Genomic DNA, 15808 nt, shown 5'->3' with positions numbered 1-15808 from the left:
TTTTTTTATTTCTAACTTTTTTAAAACAATTTTTATAGAAGTTAAATCATAATCCTATTCTCTTATCTCTTTATTGCATAAAATTGCATATACATATATTTATTTGAAGGAAAATAATAAAATAGTCTATACATTTATTAAATCAACTCACTTTATTATAATCATCATTAAAAAATGGATCATCCTTAGAAACTATCATTACAATCATGGCCCTCCCTTAGTTCTTAGCCTTCTTTATCTCAATCCTCCTCCCATTTCCCTCTCATCATTCCCAACTCTCATTTCAACTCCCCTTGTTCTCCCTTATTCTTGACAATAGGGTAGGTCAATTTAGTAAATGAGTGGGTCATTTTAATATTTTCTCATATATATATATATATATATATATAGTTCAATTTTTTTTTTGTGAAACATTGATTTTGTTATAAAATAATAAAACTTACAAACAAACTTAATTTTAATTTGTACATTTGGTATTAAAATTGGTAAGTGATTAGTAATAAATAATTTTTTAAAATTGTTTAAAAGTTCTTTTATGGTTATGAATGATAAGACATATACGAATGCTTATTGATTCAAAAAAAATTGTTACATACATATTTATTAAGATAATTGACAAAATAAAAATTAAACAAAATAAAAAAAAATATGTTATTTAACTAATAATTTATTGTTGCTTATTGCATCTTGATAGAAAAAAACATTTATTTGATGATACAACAAAAGAAGTTAATATGAATATATTATCTTTTAAAATAAATTGTATTTAATATAGCCCCAAGACTGTTTTCACAATAATGATTTAAGACATGGAATTTGACTTAAGCATACTATTTAGAAGTCTACAAATAAAAACTATTTGTGTTTTTCCCTTATTCTAATAATCAGAAATTTATTTATACTGAGTATTTGATACTAAGAAAATTTAAATAAAGTGAGGTATTTCAAGAAAAATAAGAATTAACTATGCATGGATTCTTTACATATTTCTAAGTATAAAACAAAAAATAAAAACTTGAACAAAGTTATTATTATTATCACTGCTATTTACTGTTATTTGCCTTTTTCAACGGTATCAACCCTTGAGTGTAATATATTTAACATCATTAAACATCACAAAGACGACAATGCTAAAAGATTGATGTCGAATCCCAACCATAAGAAAAAAACCAATTTTAACCTTTCAACCTTCAGACAAATCGTGAAAGGTAAGCAACATCGTCGTCGTCGTCGTCGCCAATCTCGTCACTGAAGCTCAGCAACGCCCCTTCTCCCGCATAGATCACCCACTTGCGACGATGATCGCAACACTGCGTCGCCGCGCGGGAAAAATCCTTCCCCGAGATGGAAGAAAATCTCACCAACAAGTCGCTTCGATGTTGTCAGCAGCAGCAGCGTGCATACACCCCGCTGTAGCGAAACCAAAATCCTGCATCAAACACAATCCGCGGTGAGGACAAAAAGACACAGTGATACAGAGAGAGAGAGCAGGTCGCCGCAACGTGCCGTAACGACGACGATTCCCGGGCGACGATGCTGTTTGAGCTGCAATGGAACTGCAGGAATGGGGCGGTGACGAATCCAGAGTGTGGGTGGGTGGGTGGTTGCCGAAGGTAGAGGTGGCTAAATCCGGGTCGTTCTTGGGAATCACGCAGCCAAGAATACATCATGCGGTGGTGGTGATGGTTGCGAAGTATGTGTGTAGGTTGGGGTGGGGGTAGAGGAGACAGACAAACAAACAAGACAGGGGGCGAGAACGGTCACAATTAAGGGACGTGACCGGGTATAGACAGTAAAGTAAGTAAGTAAGCAAGCAAGTAAAGTAGTGCGAAGAGGGCCGTTGTCGCCGTCTCCTGCGGGAGAGGGATCGAGGGAGGGAGAGAGAGAGGGAGTGGGCATCGTCACGCTCATCTCATTGTCCGAATCTCGCGACCGCACCGGTCGGCCCAATTCCTCGGCACGGTGCAAGGAGAGGGTCTAGCACGGGGCGTGATCCCTCTCCACTCCGCTCTGCCTGCAGCAGTTTTTTCGAGGCTTCCGTTACGATTGTACTGAACCTTAGGAACCGGATTTGCTCCCTTTCGAGGCCGGCAATTTGATGTCGTTCTGTGGTGGGTTGCGTCGGTGGTGGCTTGTGCGATGGGGAATGTTAGATTGTGATTTTTAGGACTCGGGTTAGCCGCGATCCGCGTCCTTGGTTGGGGTTCTGTGGTGCTCTAGGCGTCGGAGAAGCCGGTTTATTGTTGTGTTTCTTGTTGGGATTCACCCAGTTGTCACAGGTGAGCTTAGAATATTGCCCTGTTTGCTTGTTTTTGTTTTGTTTGTTCGACAGTTTATAAATTTATTTTCAGGCAACGAATCGAAGGGAGTAGGTCATATCTTTGTAATGCACTTCGAGACTAAATTTTTTGCGGGGTCAGTCATTTTATTTGTGAAAAGTCGTTGGTTTTATTTTAAGTAGTGCCCTTGTTTTCAACACTTGAGCTAGATTGGGCTTCCCAACTGCGTCATTGCGACAAGCAACTGTAGAATGTGTTGTAGTCGTTGTTGTCTTGGTAAAGGATCTTCATTCTTAGAATTTTAGGAGTCTTTCTGGTGGCTCTGTCTGGGCATGTGCAGTTTCAAGAAGGTAATCGCATTGCTCTGTGCGGTTGGCAGGATGAATTTGAGTGAGAAATTATCAAAATTAGTGGCTTCCTGGGATGTGTGGATGTGCCCCTGCTACTGTAGAGTTCCACTGGGAGCTTGTTGGGACTGTTGCGTATCACATAGCCCACCACCACGTCAGACTACCTGTGATTACCTCATTAATTGTTCAGATGGACGTTCTTCAACTCGTAAGGGTTTGTCGATTTTAACATGGACTCAGTTGGGATAAGAGTTTGGCTGGAACATGCTCAGCCGCAGACGAGTAATTTTTGACTGTTATTCTCACTTTGTCCCTTAATTACTCCCTAATTATCGATAATATGACCGTTGGAAGATAATTATCTGTGTTGAAATTTTCACGGTCGGCGTCGCATTAGAGATGCTAAGCTGTGTGTGAGAAAATTACTGGAAGTTGCAGAGTAGGGACGTCTACACGAAGATGCTGCCATATAACCTTTGAAGTGATGACAGGTTTTCAAGCGACCGCGTCGTGACTCTCTGGTTGATTGAGGTTGCAGTTCCCCAGCAAACGCCTTCTATCCGAAACAAATAAAAATGGGTCGGGACTCTGGCTCTTTGATTGGTGGAAAACGATCTCGGCCAGCTGACGATGAAGCATATTTTGACAACTTCCATAATCATAAACGTTATCTCACCGAGGTCAAGCTTCCCATCCTGCACTTATATTTATTTAATGCACCTGGTTCTTTGAGCGCCCGAGGTGCCCTTTTCATGAGGGCTGGCTTTCAAGGGCAACTAATCTTTGTTCTCAACAAAACTTAATCCTCGTAAGAAATTTTGTGCTCGGCGACTGCGCATTCATGAAGTTTCAGTTGACTTTTTGCCGATATTTTCAGGTTATGGCATCAAGTTTAAATGGGCTTCGAGTTGGTGAATCAACCTCTCAGTCACAACGATCGTCTCCACCCCTGATCGACAACATGGTGTCCCCTGCTCACACGGAGACCGCAGGGCTTTCCCGATCTGCGTCCTCTTTTCCTACAAGTCATGGGTATGTTCCCCCAACCTCAACCAGTGAGGCCACCTATGCGTTTGTAGGAGTTGGTCGCAGGATTTTACTATTCTGTTCCTCCCGTGTCCGCTTCGCAACCAACAGCGAACCTAATGCCTTAGACCATATCTCATGCATGTAGGAACTCCCCAACTTTACCGAACTAGCTTACCAGAACAGCATCGATCATAAGTCTTGTCTTGTGGAAAGAGAAGAACAGTTTGCATTTTTCCGTGCTCATTTAGCTCCCTTCATTTTATACAGCCATCAAGTTGATATAGTCGATATTAAATTGGAACCTGAAATCTACAGATGAATGATCCATAGATCCAGAGTCTGTGAACACATTCTTTGGTCTCGTCTTCAGTGACCTCTATGCAGATGTAATATCCTCTGTCACTTCATTGTGTGCAGGGATGACCTATCAACATTAGATTCTCCAATGTCTGATGATAGTGATGAGAGTGTCGGTTTTCGGATGGGCCGTGCATCAGAGATTCCTGTCTCCACTCTTGAATCTGTATCTGTAACTCCTACTAGCCCTGTGTCTCCGCGTCGGAAAGAGCACTTTCCTCCATATATTCCTAACTATTCTAGCACGCTGTCCTCCCGCCAGCAGACTCCCCCTCCTTACACACCTTCACTTCCTTTACCCTGTTCTCAAGCTCGTGCCAAAGGAACAGATGAGGGCCGGTTACCCCCTTCTCCTAATGACCCTTGCCAATCTGCAGACTTGAGAAGAGCAGCTCTTCTTCGTTCCCTTCAGATGAGATCTCAATCCCCCATTAAGCCTGCATCCTCTACGGTAGCACCTGAGAAGGGTGCAGAGAAAGGAGTTGTCCCAGAAGGGTTGGAAGAAGGTGGCGATCAGTCTTCTCCAGGGTCTTCAGAACACACAGGATGCAACTGCGAGGACATGGGACTCACAAGCACAACAATCTTTCCTCCCATCAGTACCAGAGCTGCCACACGCGTCCGAAGCCTTCTTCTCGATGAGCCTGTAGTAGCTGCCACCATGGCACTGTCCAGCACATTGCCTCAAAGTACTCCGGATGCGGATAGTGATACTGGTGCTCAAGAATCTCGTTTTGAACCCAAGTCCAGTCAGCCAAAGAGCCTACTACGAAGCTGTTCGAAGCTTGCCAGAACAATGTCCAGTGATGTTATTGTGTCAGACGCTGAGTCAAAACCCCTTCGCAGACCCTCAGCTGCCACCGAGAAGGCCTGTAAGAGGGCAAAGCCATATTGATGCTATGGTTGAAGGGTTATGCAGATGGACCCTGCATACGCTTGGAAAGGGTTGCATTCAAAGATGGGAGCTATCAAGTGGTGATTTCGGTACATGGTGGAAAAGAATGTTCAGGCACATTTTTCATGGTGCAGTATAATTGATCAAGATGGACTGCTTGATTATCCGTGCTTCAATTTATCTCAGGTCAATGCGACTTCTACTTTGATGAAGTTTCTACTACTTCAACATGACGAGGTTGGTCTTCCTTCTTTCCATCTCTGCGTCCAGATCTGTTTAGATCCCTGCTTTTCTTTACTGATACGTTGCATTTCTTAAGTCTTGGCGGGAGGAAACAGCATATGGAGTTGCGTTCTTGTGTGATACAGGCAGCCTCTAAGTGGCCTTTTGGTGTAGCCACGACAATGTAGATTACTGCTCCTCATTTTGTACAATCCTGAACCATTATCTTGTAACTAAGTATTACGAAACACAACAGTTGTAATGAACAATATACACATTCAGTGTAGTCATTGTAGTCATTGTCCAGCAGTGTTTGGAACGAGATAAATCGTAGCTAAGGCTAAGGTTTTTACTTTTCTTTTTCTTGTTCTTTTTCTATGTTATGGTTTCTGATATAGATGCTGTTGCTCTGCTTTTGCTAGAATTTTTAGAGACTTGGTTTTTAGTTGCATAAAAAAGACGTCTGTCAGTACTGGATGCACCCACTAACCGTCAAACACGAATCTTTGATATTTATGAAAACACTTCATTAATTTATGTTCATATTCAAACAAATTTATGTTCATTTTGCGTTTTTGTTTTTTGTTGAAAATGACCATTGTGTACATGAAGATGAGTGAGGAGTTGATTAGAACATGCGCATGTTAGAAATGTGGCTCCATGTAGTTCAATGTATGGTTGAACATTGCCTAAATAATCCTTCTTTGCGTCAGACTGATTTCCCTTGCATGGAAATAAGCTGGTTAAATGATTCTGGCTCTGTTGATAAATTCGCACAAGCGGTTTTCATTTCTGGTATAATTTTTATCAATTATTACACACGAACGTAGATACAACAATCAACAAAAGAAAACACAATAACCATTCATCATTTAATTTAACTGATTTCATTCTTATTACATTGTAAACCATGTAATTTTGGATTTGGCCAATTTTCTTTTAGATATGTACTAAAGTTATTCCTTACATCTCACTACATTTTTTACATTGAGCACATTTGCTCACAAAATTAGAGTTTCTTAATCAATAAATCATATGATTGTGGATAAGACAATTTGATGTTTCTTACTTAAATACTACAAGAAAGTACATCTGAAAATAGCAATTAAATGTTTTGTGACGAAGATACCACCAACAATAATAAGCATGTGATGAAATATAATTATTGTACTCTTTTATATAGATATAAAGATCTATCTTTAACTTTAAGATCCTCTTGCAATATCTAAAGATAGCTTAAATAATAAGACAAACTTTAAGATGTGTCTGTTGCATACTAATGCTACATAAGCAATGAATGTATGAATTGGTATTAAAGGGTTAGTTGCTACTATTTTCAAAAGGTTATATTTGTAAGAATAATAATACTTGGCATGACAACATGCTTTTGAATATTTTCAAAAAAAATTAGAAAATAAAAATAATGAGCATAGAAATAAAAATGCACATCTTTCATACTTAAATCAATATAAAAAATAATTGAGAAATTATGCTCAAATAATTGGCTTTTATAAATATTACACAGTTTGACAAACTCAAAAAGCAAGAATGTCATTTTATTTTATTTTATTTTTTAACTTTTAAAATATCAACAATCATACAATTTGGTCAACAAAAAATATAAATTAGTCTAAACAAAGAGATAAGAAAAATCTAGCAATTCTCAAAAATGTTATTAAAACCATACAAACTCTGTAACAAAAAGTCCAACCAATAACCTCGTCCCAACATTCTTCCGAATAATCTTTTGAATGAACGATGGATGAAAGATGGATGATTTTAATCGAGCATGAGCTTCATCTCCCGCTTGCGGCGATGCCACCGAAAGGCTATTGTGGGTTTCACGAAAATCAATGCAATTTTTCATACTCTCGAGACTCGATTTCTCAACGCTGTTCATCGCTTCGCAGAATCAAGCTTGATTGATTGACTGATACCTTCCAGCTTCAAATCAGACTCTGGTTTTGTAACACACTTCCTCCTTCTTGTTAGAGTTGCAGCCATTTCGTGTGGACTAAAGAGAGCGAGAGAGAGAGAGAGCTTTGTGCCGAACAATGGCGTGGGCTGTTGAGAGGGAATCTGAGAATCTGCGTGTGAATAGATTGAGAGAAACAGATTGCGAGGATGTGTCAAATTGCGGGTGATTTTCTTGCCGTTTTATTCTTGTTGGGGTTCTTGAGTCTCTCCGGAGCTTGAGCCGTAGCTGTGGAGGCAGCAGAAGCTCCAGTGTCTGTATGTTGTTCGTATCCTGATGTGAGTTGGAGTAGCTCGATTATTTACGCACAATGCTGTGCGTGGATTTACGCGAATGCGACCCTTGAGCTCAACGCTCGCGTTGCATGGAATTTTGTCGCTGTTGGGATCTTGGTAGGTTACCGTCCACTTTATTACACTTCAAGAGCCCTTTTTTCCTGGGTGTAGATTTAACCCGAGGTCAGCGCTGGAATTGACCCGTTGATTCGTATCCCTGCTTCGCTTTGCCATGCAAAAAAGACGTGGGCCGGTACATGGGAAATGCGTTCTGCAGATACCCTTTTCACGCTGTCCGTCTCTCTCTCCCTTTCTATTGAGAGCCTATGTTTCTGCTAATTCTGTACTTACTCGCATTTTTACTGCTGTTTTTGAGGTAGCATTATTTCCTTCTCCTAAGTAGCAATGTCTTCTGGAAAGGACCCTTCCCGCTTTCTGGGTCTTTGATAGAACTTTGTCTCCCAACACTTTCCATTTCTCCTTTGCTTCTCGTCACACGTCTTGAGGTTCACAATTTCTGAGCTGGTGAGACCAATATATACATATATATAGAAAGAGCCAGTCGCAGCTTGCACTTTGTACATAGCGTCGTTCGATTTCAATGTTTCATCATCGCTGTCGAAATCTCAACTAAGGTCTCTCTCAGCTAGAGGCCCTCAGTTTCTTTGTATCAATTCGTGATGTACACACATGATTCTTTGCTTCGATCTTCGCTGAGGGACAGCTTCGTCCCAATTATAGTGTACAAATACAGGTTACGTTCACAGCAGTAGGCTGCAATGAGCTCGGGACTACGTAGCTTTGATTGAGGGCCTGAGTCCTTGGTTGAGCTGTTACGACTGCTAAAAATGAGCTCAGTGTGGTCTCTTGAAGGTCCTCGCATCCTTAAGTTGCTGAATGCGTAGGGAAACTTTGTAGTTTTATCTGCAGCCTCGAAACTCGCGCCTGCTTTTCATTTGACTGGTTTTGACTTTGTAGGTGGATATGCCCACCTATACGCCAGCACCCCTACACGTCATACATTATCGACTGCAGAGCGATTGACGCACAATCTATCTTCTAATTTCTGGGCAGTGGAAAGATGGAAGCACTGCCCGTGTTAAGACTGCGTGTTTCGCCGAGGGGGCGTAAGAACGTGGCCATCCCTTACGCAGAGGATGGAGAGTTTTCTCTGCCAACTCCTTACGCTAGTGCGCCCTCCAGTCCTAGACGAGCATTCGAAAAGGAAGTAGAGGAAGCTCCCTTAGGAGAGGTCCGGGCTGCCGTACCCTTCATCTGGGAGTTGGTTCCTGGAATACCGAAGAACAATCTCGGTATCAGCCTCGTAGATGTGGGTCATGTATCTTCCGATGAAACTGAAGCAACTGAGTACCAGGATCGTGGCTCTTCAAGCAGCTCAGGAGAGTCGGAGACGACGGAAAGTTTGTCTCGAGGGTCGTCGAATACCGAGTTCGAATTTAGTAGCAGGTTTCAAGGGATTGTGGAGCCCCCTCCGTGGCGGGCACCTCCCATGTCTACAGCAGAAGAACTTTTTTCAAACGGTCATCTCTTACCGCTACGCTTACCTCTACCCCCCCGGCTGCTGGCAGAAAAACCTCTCAGAAACTCGGACTCTCCTTGCTCCGATGTTTCAAGCAGCAGCTCCTTCAAAAGTTACCACTCCCCACAGTCTCCCCGATCGCCAAGGTCTCTATCATTATGTAGATTCACCAAGACTCTCGATGAGGATACGACGATCCTAGGAACGAAAGGAGGGAAGCAGGAACTCAGGTCCCATACGCCGCTGCTACCATTCAACCGAGAATGCCCATCATCCGGAAACAATCTCTCCCCAGAAACCAATTTCTGCAACGACTCTGTGTCTTTTGTGTCATCTTCCTCTGCTTCCTCTGGGGTCGAGGCTAACCGTAATTCAGCTGAAAAATTGTGGCCGAAGAAGAAAGACAGCACACTCAAAGATCTTCTTTTCATAGACATGGCAATGGCATCAGCGGAGATTGAGAAATCGACTTTACGAAGCAGCAAGTTTAGAATTGCGGAGTCTAGGAGCGATACAATGAAGACGGATCAGCCTCCAAGGAATGAATTTGTTGGTGCCTCAGGGGAGATAAGAGCTGGACCTTGTGGGAAATCAGTCGTCACCCCGCAACTTTCTCGTTCCAATGCAAGATCGAGGTGGGTTCCAACTCTTTCCCCTTCCATTTCAACTCCTCTGTTTATTTTTGCAGTGCTCTCTTGTTGCGGTTGATCATCGTATTGCTGGGAAAAATATGGTCACTCACGGAGGATTGAAGGAGATCTTTGATGGATTTCAGGGCGACTCCAATTCAAATTATTCAAGTGAAGTCCTTGAGCGAGGAGCACGTAGGTAGGGCCCTCTTTGCAAATAGGTTCGGAATGCTCTGCAACTGTCTGGGAATACTTCCAGGAAGTCCCTAAGAACTCCACTCGGAAACGGCCATGAAATCGAGGTCTAATATAGTATTAAGGTCCCACGATGAACACTAAACGTTGTTGCCTACGCAGAGTAGACCTAGAGAACTACATCGCCGCCTTGTATTTTGCAATGCTGAAAGTCGAAGGGTACGAAAGGTGTGTATGATTATGTTGCATGTAACCTGTAGTATTTTGCTAATGAGAAAGGGATGAGCAAGGCCAATACGATACTTGGTTGTCGTAAGGTTAAGCACAAATTCGAATAGCGAGAATCAGGAAACAATGGATTAGCCAGGTCAGGTTTCGGTGAGCAATACTCTACGCCGACTCAACCCAAGTGGTGCAGCCATGGCACCCAAGTAGCAAACCCGCGAGTGTTTTTCATTTCCTCAGGTGCAGCGTTCGTTGAGCCCCGGGATGTTGCAATGAAGCCCCCAGGTGACCACTCCTTTCTCAAGCACACACGATACAAGAAATGGACTTTGGCGCTCGGAAAAGTTAATGATTGCCCGCCAACAGTGGGTATATGAACACCTTGGTATGTTGGTGCGAGTATGAAAAGGAGCTCCTAAATGTTACTGTGAAGTCTGTTTTCAGATTACGCTAAGGAATATCAAAAAAAAAAAAAAAAAAAAAAAAAATTCATAGTGAAGTCTTTACGGTAGTTTCAGAGCACACACGTGCTTTTCGTCATGTGTAGGGGCGGCGTGGTCCAACAATCACACCCAAAGGCTTAATTATATGATCTGGGGACGGTGCTTTGGAATTCCGATGTACTATCTGAGTGATAAATCTCGGTGACGCGTCCATTGAACGTTAAAAAAAATTTGCTCACTCTCATGTGAAAATTTTCATCCTTGAGGGCCAGAAAAGGGATTACAATCCATTTGCATGACTGACAAGTGGGTTTTGAGAGAAGAAGTTTTTGTCCACGCCTTAACAGTCATTATCCCCATCAGCTCCCCAATTGGCTCCAATGACCCAGTCTGCGGTGAGCTCGAAAAACATCATACCGCCCTTCAATTCAACTTCAGCTCCAAAATCCTCTTCTCCAATGCACTCATTCAGCTTTTACCGTTGGTTGACTGATTTGACTGGGCTGCGAGCTTCAGAGCTCCTGATGGAAGCAGAACAAAACGCTGCAAAAAGCTGATCCTACTGCAGAAAATAAGACTCGTACACACCACCGAAGCCCGCGTCGAATCAGTGCTGCTGCGAAGATCCGAGCCCCATACCCTTTCTTTAATGGAAGCCAGCAGTAGCAGAAGGACCCACAGGCGTTTCTCACCTAAATGCTCCCAGATTCTGACACACTGGTGACAGAAATCGACGTTGCACTCCGTAGAAGTGGCTCTGTCTGAATTTATGCTCTTCGTCTTCACTGGTGGCACTTCCCAGCCATGGTGAGTATTAACATATAACAGGAGTTTGTGCAATGAGAAGGGAGGCTGATGAATCTGGACACCGGCTCACAACTACTCTTCTAGCAACACACACAGTGCTAATGCATGCAGGAGTGTCTGTGTCAGTCTTTGCCCAGCTTTCGCATTATTGGGAGTGATATCTACTCATCGCAAAGCTTGATTGTTGCATCATCTTTGAATGGCTCAGTGCCAGGGCTGGTTTCAATGTTGGTACCAACCAGTGAATCGAATTCACTAGAGCCGGTATTGTAATCAACTGGGTGTCACACCGTCACCAGCCTTCCATGTCTTAGCATCAGTGATCTTTGATGTAGACGTCAAAATCAGTGATCTGTGATGTAGACGTCAAAATCCGCCCTGAAAATAGACTACCGATTAGACAATTTCATACAATGTAGAGTATTTGCAGTGTATCCATATAATGGCAGTTTATGTACATATATATATTAGTAGAAACCCATTGTTGTATTATGTTTTTGTGTGGTAACACAATTATATAGTGAAAAATAAAAATATGGATGTTATTATAGAAAAGCCTAGCAGAAAGATGTAGTAGAAAAATAAGTAAAAAATATAGAAAGGTAATTAAAGATTTAGTCTTAAAATTGCTTTTTTATAGAAGAAACTTCTATTTATTCTGTAGAGGCATAAATGAACCAACTCAAAGTAAATAAGGTATGAAATTAATATAAGCATGTTTAAGAAAGATTTAACATAAGATAAAGAAAAATTTACCTAAAATTACCAAAAATTGATATCCAAAAAGGACCAATTATCAACCTAGATCAAAATTAGAACTCGAGGCATAAAATTGCATCTATATGGCAACTTCATGGTTCTTTAGTAAATTAGAGAGTGGAATTTGAGAGCAAACTTGAGGAGAGATTTTTGGGCATTGGTTTTATATCAATTAAATCAATATTGAATTTTTGAGGGATTTTCAAAGTTAGTGTTGTTTTCAATTGGTTTAGATTTTGAGAAATAAAAATATGTTTATAAATTTAAAGGTTTCTTGAATTTTGTAGTGTGTGTACATGTGAATTTTAGGCAGTGTATTGGTGTACTAGTTGTTAATGTTTATGCTAATTTTGAGATCAATTGAATAGTTAGAACAAAGTGTATAAAGGTTTTTATAGGTTGAGGTCTCAAAAATTGAAGTTTGAGGGTCAGTCAGTATTTCTAAGATCTTCAAGGATTTTTCAATTGGATTGAAGTTTTTTTTTTTTTTTTTTTTTTTTTTTTTTTTTTAAGATATTAGATTCAATTTTCAAAGTTTAGATGAAATTTGAGAGCAATTTAATGGTTTAAAAAGAAGGTATTAGTTTTGAAAGTTTAGCATTTAGGTTGAGATAAGATGCTATCCAACATCCAATTAGATTATCTTGCATTTCTCTCAATTGATAAGTGCAATTGATTTTATCTTTCTTATGCTTGTTTCTAACAAAGACGTTAAGAAGTAAGCAAATTTTGAATTGATATCAATGGTTTGATCATTAATTGTTGAGGTTCGATTTTGCTATAGGATTTGGTTTAGGATTTATCTACAGTTTGATTAGGGCTTAGGATTTGGTCTAGAATTTGCTTAGGATTAAGATTTTCGTGAGATTTGGTTTAAAACTTGACTAGGAATTAATTAAGATTTATTTAGGATTTAGGATTTTATTAATTTTTCATTTGGATTTGACTTAAGATTTGGTTAAGGTTCAATTAGGATTTGACCCAGAAATTGATTAAGATTGAATTAGGATTTGACTTCGGCATTGATTAAGATTGAATTAGGATTTTTATTTTTAATATTTTTTTATGATTTTTTTTTTTCTTTAAAATTTTATAGTTTTAGTAAAAATTTAAGTTTATTATTATTTCTTTAAAGATTTATTTTTATATTTCTTTAAGATTACTAATTATTTTTTTTTAAGATTAATTTAGGACTTCTTTATATTACTTTTATAGCTTCTTTAAATTTATTATGGATTGATCAAAGTTTGATTAGGACTTTTAAGTTTTACATAAAGTTTATTTAAGATTCTATTAGACTTAGTAGGATTGTTATTGCATTTCTACTTACCTTCCACAGCTAGATGTCTAATGCATTCTTAAGCAAGAATACACGTAATACAACAAGTGTTCTTGCTTGAGAATGTATTGAGCACGTAGTTGTAGAAGATAAAAAAAAATGCAACAACAATCCTATCAAGTCTAATAAAGTCTTAAATAAACTTCAATTAATCTCTAATAAATCCAATCAAACTTTAATCTATCTAAATAAATTTTAAAAAAAATCACAAAAGAAACACAAAGAAGTCATAATTTAATTTCAAAAAAAAAAAAAAAACATGAAATCTTAAAAAAATATAAAAAAAAACCTTTAAAGAAATAATAATAATATTTTTAAAATATAAAAAATAAAAACTTTAAAAAAATAACAAAGAATCCTAAATAAATATTAAAAATAAAATTTTTAATATAATCCTAATTAAAATTGTAATTAAATTTTAACCAAATCCTAAGTCGAATCCTAATTGAAATCCTAATTGAATCTTAATCAAATTTTAGATTACACTCTAATGAAACCCTAATAAAATTCTAAACCCTAAACAAACCTTGGATAAATTTTAATTAAATCTTAATTAAGTTCTAAAGTAAATCCTAAGAAAATCTTAATCCTAATCAAACCTTAGACCAAATTCTAATCCCTAACCAAACTATAGACAAACCCTAAATCAAATCCTAATCAAATCTTAGATCTTAAAAAAATTTATACAACAATTAATGATTGAACTGTTAATATCAACTCAAAATTTGCATACTTCTTAATAGCTTAGTAAGAAACAGGCATTAAAAAGATAAAATTGATTGGACAAACGAATTGAAAGAAATATAAGATAATCAAATTGGATATTAAGTGGCCTACTTCAACCTAAATATTGAACTTTCAACACTAATACTTCTTTTTTGAACTATTGAATTACTTTTAAATTTCATCCAAATTTTGGAAATCAAGTCTAATATATATATATATATATATATATTTTTTTTTTACTTCAATCCGAAGACAAATTGCTAAAAATCTTAAAAACACTCACTGACCCTCAAATTCCAATTTTTGAGACCTCAATCTACAAAAATCCTTATATACTTCAATCTAATTATTCAATTGACTTAAAAATTTATATACATATTTACAACTAGCATACCAAAATATTGTCCAAATTTTATTTGTATATATACTACAAAACTTAAGAAAACCTCCAAATTTATAAACATATTTTTATTTTTCAAAATCTAAAGCCACCAAGCACATTACTAACTTTAAAAACCTCTCAAAATTACAATAATGATTCAAATGACATGAAATTAATGTGTAAAAATCTCTCTTCTAGTTTTTACCTAAATTCCTTTCTTGGAACTACAAAAGAATCCTAGAGACACCATACAAATATGAGTTTATGTTTCAAGGTCTGATTTTGATCCAGGTTAACAACTAGTCTTTTTTGGATATGAATTCTTGACTCCTTGAGATAGATTTTGTTAAAATCTATTCTTAATTACCTCCTATATATACATATATAGTTTAATTTTTTAATCTATTTTATTTTTTCTTATTTATAATCCTAAAAAGTAAGTAGAAGCTTATTTTGTAAAAAGGCAATATTAATATTTTATAGTTTTATTATCTTTTTTACTATTATTTATATTTCTAAGATAGTTTGCTAAAATATTTTAAAATAAGATCTTCTATAATATAACTTTTTCTTTTTTCTTTCACATATTAGTCATATTATATCACAACATACACCCTCTTTGAACTTGTGTATCCTCTAATATACACCAAGTTTTCTTTATTATATTAATATAGAGTGTTCTTCATCTTGGTCAAATTCTTGATCTTCAATTTTTTCTTCTATTCTCATTTCAATTTCTTGTAATGGATTTTGTTCTTCATTAAAATAAATATCTTCATCCCCTTATTTAAATAACTTAATTTGTTTGCCTACTATAGATATCTTCAATTTTATACCATCAAGTTCTTGTAACAAGTATGTTCCATTGTCATATACTTGTTTGACAACATAAGGCTCAAACTATCTCTTTACAAACTTCTTTATTATGCTATGTTGATTGTCCAAGCTACTATCATAAACTAACATCCAATAATGTTAGGGACATAGTCCTTAGACCTTTCTAGAGACAAGTTTCTAGAACCTTCTAGAAAGAAGTCTCTAGAAACTTCCAGAAGATTCCTTGAATATTCTCTTAGAATATTCTTCAAAGATTATATAAAGATTCTTTGAAGATTCCCTAAAGATTCCCTTAAAAGGTTCTAGAAGATTCTTAGAATATTCTAGTAGATTCTAGGAAGTTACTTGAGAAGCTTCCTAACTCTTGGGTAGTTGCTCGAGAAGCTTCATAATTCTTGGGAAGCTTCTTGATGCGCTTCCTTAGAACCATAGGCCAGTAGTATATATAGGAGTTGAGGCTGAAGAGTTCTTCAGTCTCGACGATACATCTCTTAGAGTTCTAGCTCACCTTTCTAGTGTTGTTCTTGTACTCATCTGTTTAATC

General features: G+C 37.9%; 2 protein-coding genes across 7 annotated transcripts; both read left to right on the top strand.

The window, feature by feature from the left end:
- The first annotated feature begins 1632 nt into the window (after positions 1–1632).
- Positions 1633–5493, top strand: LOC112290820 (uncharacterized). 6 transcript variants are annotated; one of them, XM_024537547.3, is made up of 5 exons: positions 1633–2279; positions 2659–2837; positions 3168–3309; positions 3507–3661; positions 4076–5493. In XM_024537547.3, the coding sequence occupies exons 3-5, from the start codon at positions 3205–3207 to the stop codon at positions 4908–4910; spliced, it is 1095 nt and encodes a 364-aa protein (XP_024393315.1). In that variant the 5' UTR covers positions 1633–2279; positions 2659–2837; positions 3168–3204; the 3' UTR covers positions 4911–5493. The 6 variants fall into 6 exon arrangements, with proteins under 6 accessions (XP_024393315.1, XP_024393316.1, XP_090111333.1 ...); XM_090255207.1 differs by having other exon boundaries at positions 1635–2279; positions 2659–2843; positions 3121–3309; XM_024537545.3 differs by having other exon boundaries at positions 1636–2279; positions 3121–3309.
- Positions 5494–7002: 1509 nt separating this feature from the next.
- LOC112290259 (uncharacterized) lies at positions 7003–10694 on the top strand. Its single transcript, XM_024536371.3, has 2 exons — positions 7003–9557; positions 9698–10694. Exons 1-2 carry the CDS (start codon positions 8464–8466, stop codon positions 9819–9821), a joined length of 1218 nt encoding a protein of 405 aa, XP_024392139.1. The 5' UTR covers positions 7003–8463; the 3' UTR covers positions 9822–10694.
- Positions 10695–15808: the final 5114 nt, after the last annotated feature.

This window comes from Physcomitrium patens, chromosome 13, assembly GCF_059467195.1.
Source record: "Physcomitrium patens ecotype Gransden chromosome 13, ASM5946719v1, whole genome shotgun sequence".
Lineage (NCBI taxonomy): Eukaryota > Viridiplantae > Streptophyta > Bryopsida > Funariales > Funariaceae > Physcomitrium > Physcomitrium patens.
The sequence above is the reverse complement of the archived record's forward strand: the minus strand, read 5'-3'. Positions and strand labels throughout refer to the sequence as shown.

What these genes read in the sequence shown, in the direction of transcription:
- LOC112290820 (XM_024537548.3), top strand. Translation starts at nt 3,205, where the DNA reads ATGGGTCGGGACTCTGGCTCTTTGATTGGTGGAAAACGATCTCGGCCA. An exon ending in ATAAACGTTATCTCACCGAG is followed by an intron (nt 3,310 to 3,506) that starts GTCAAGCTTCCC and finishes CGATATTTTCAG; the next exon opens with GTTATGGCATCAAGTTTAAA. An exon ending in TCTTTTCCTACAAGTCATGG is followed by an intron (nt 3,662 to 4,075) that starts GTATGTTCCCCC and finishes CATTGTGTGCAG; the next exon opens with GGATGACCTATCAACATTAG.
- LOC112290259 (XM_024536371.3), top strand. Translation starts at nt 8,464, where the DNA reads ATGGAAGCACTGCCCGTGTTAAGACTGCGTGTTTCGCCGAGGGGGCGT. An exon ending in CGTTCCAATGCAAGATCGAG is followed by an intron (nt 9,558 to 9,697) that starts GTGGGTTCCAAC and finishes GATGGATTTCAG; the next exon opens with GGCGACTCCAATTCAAATTA.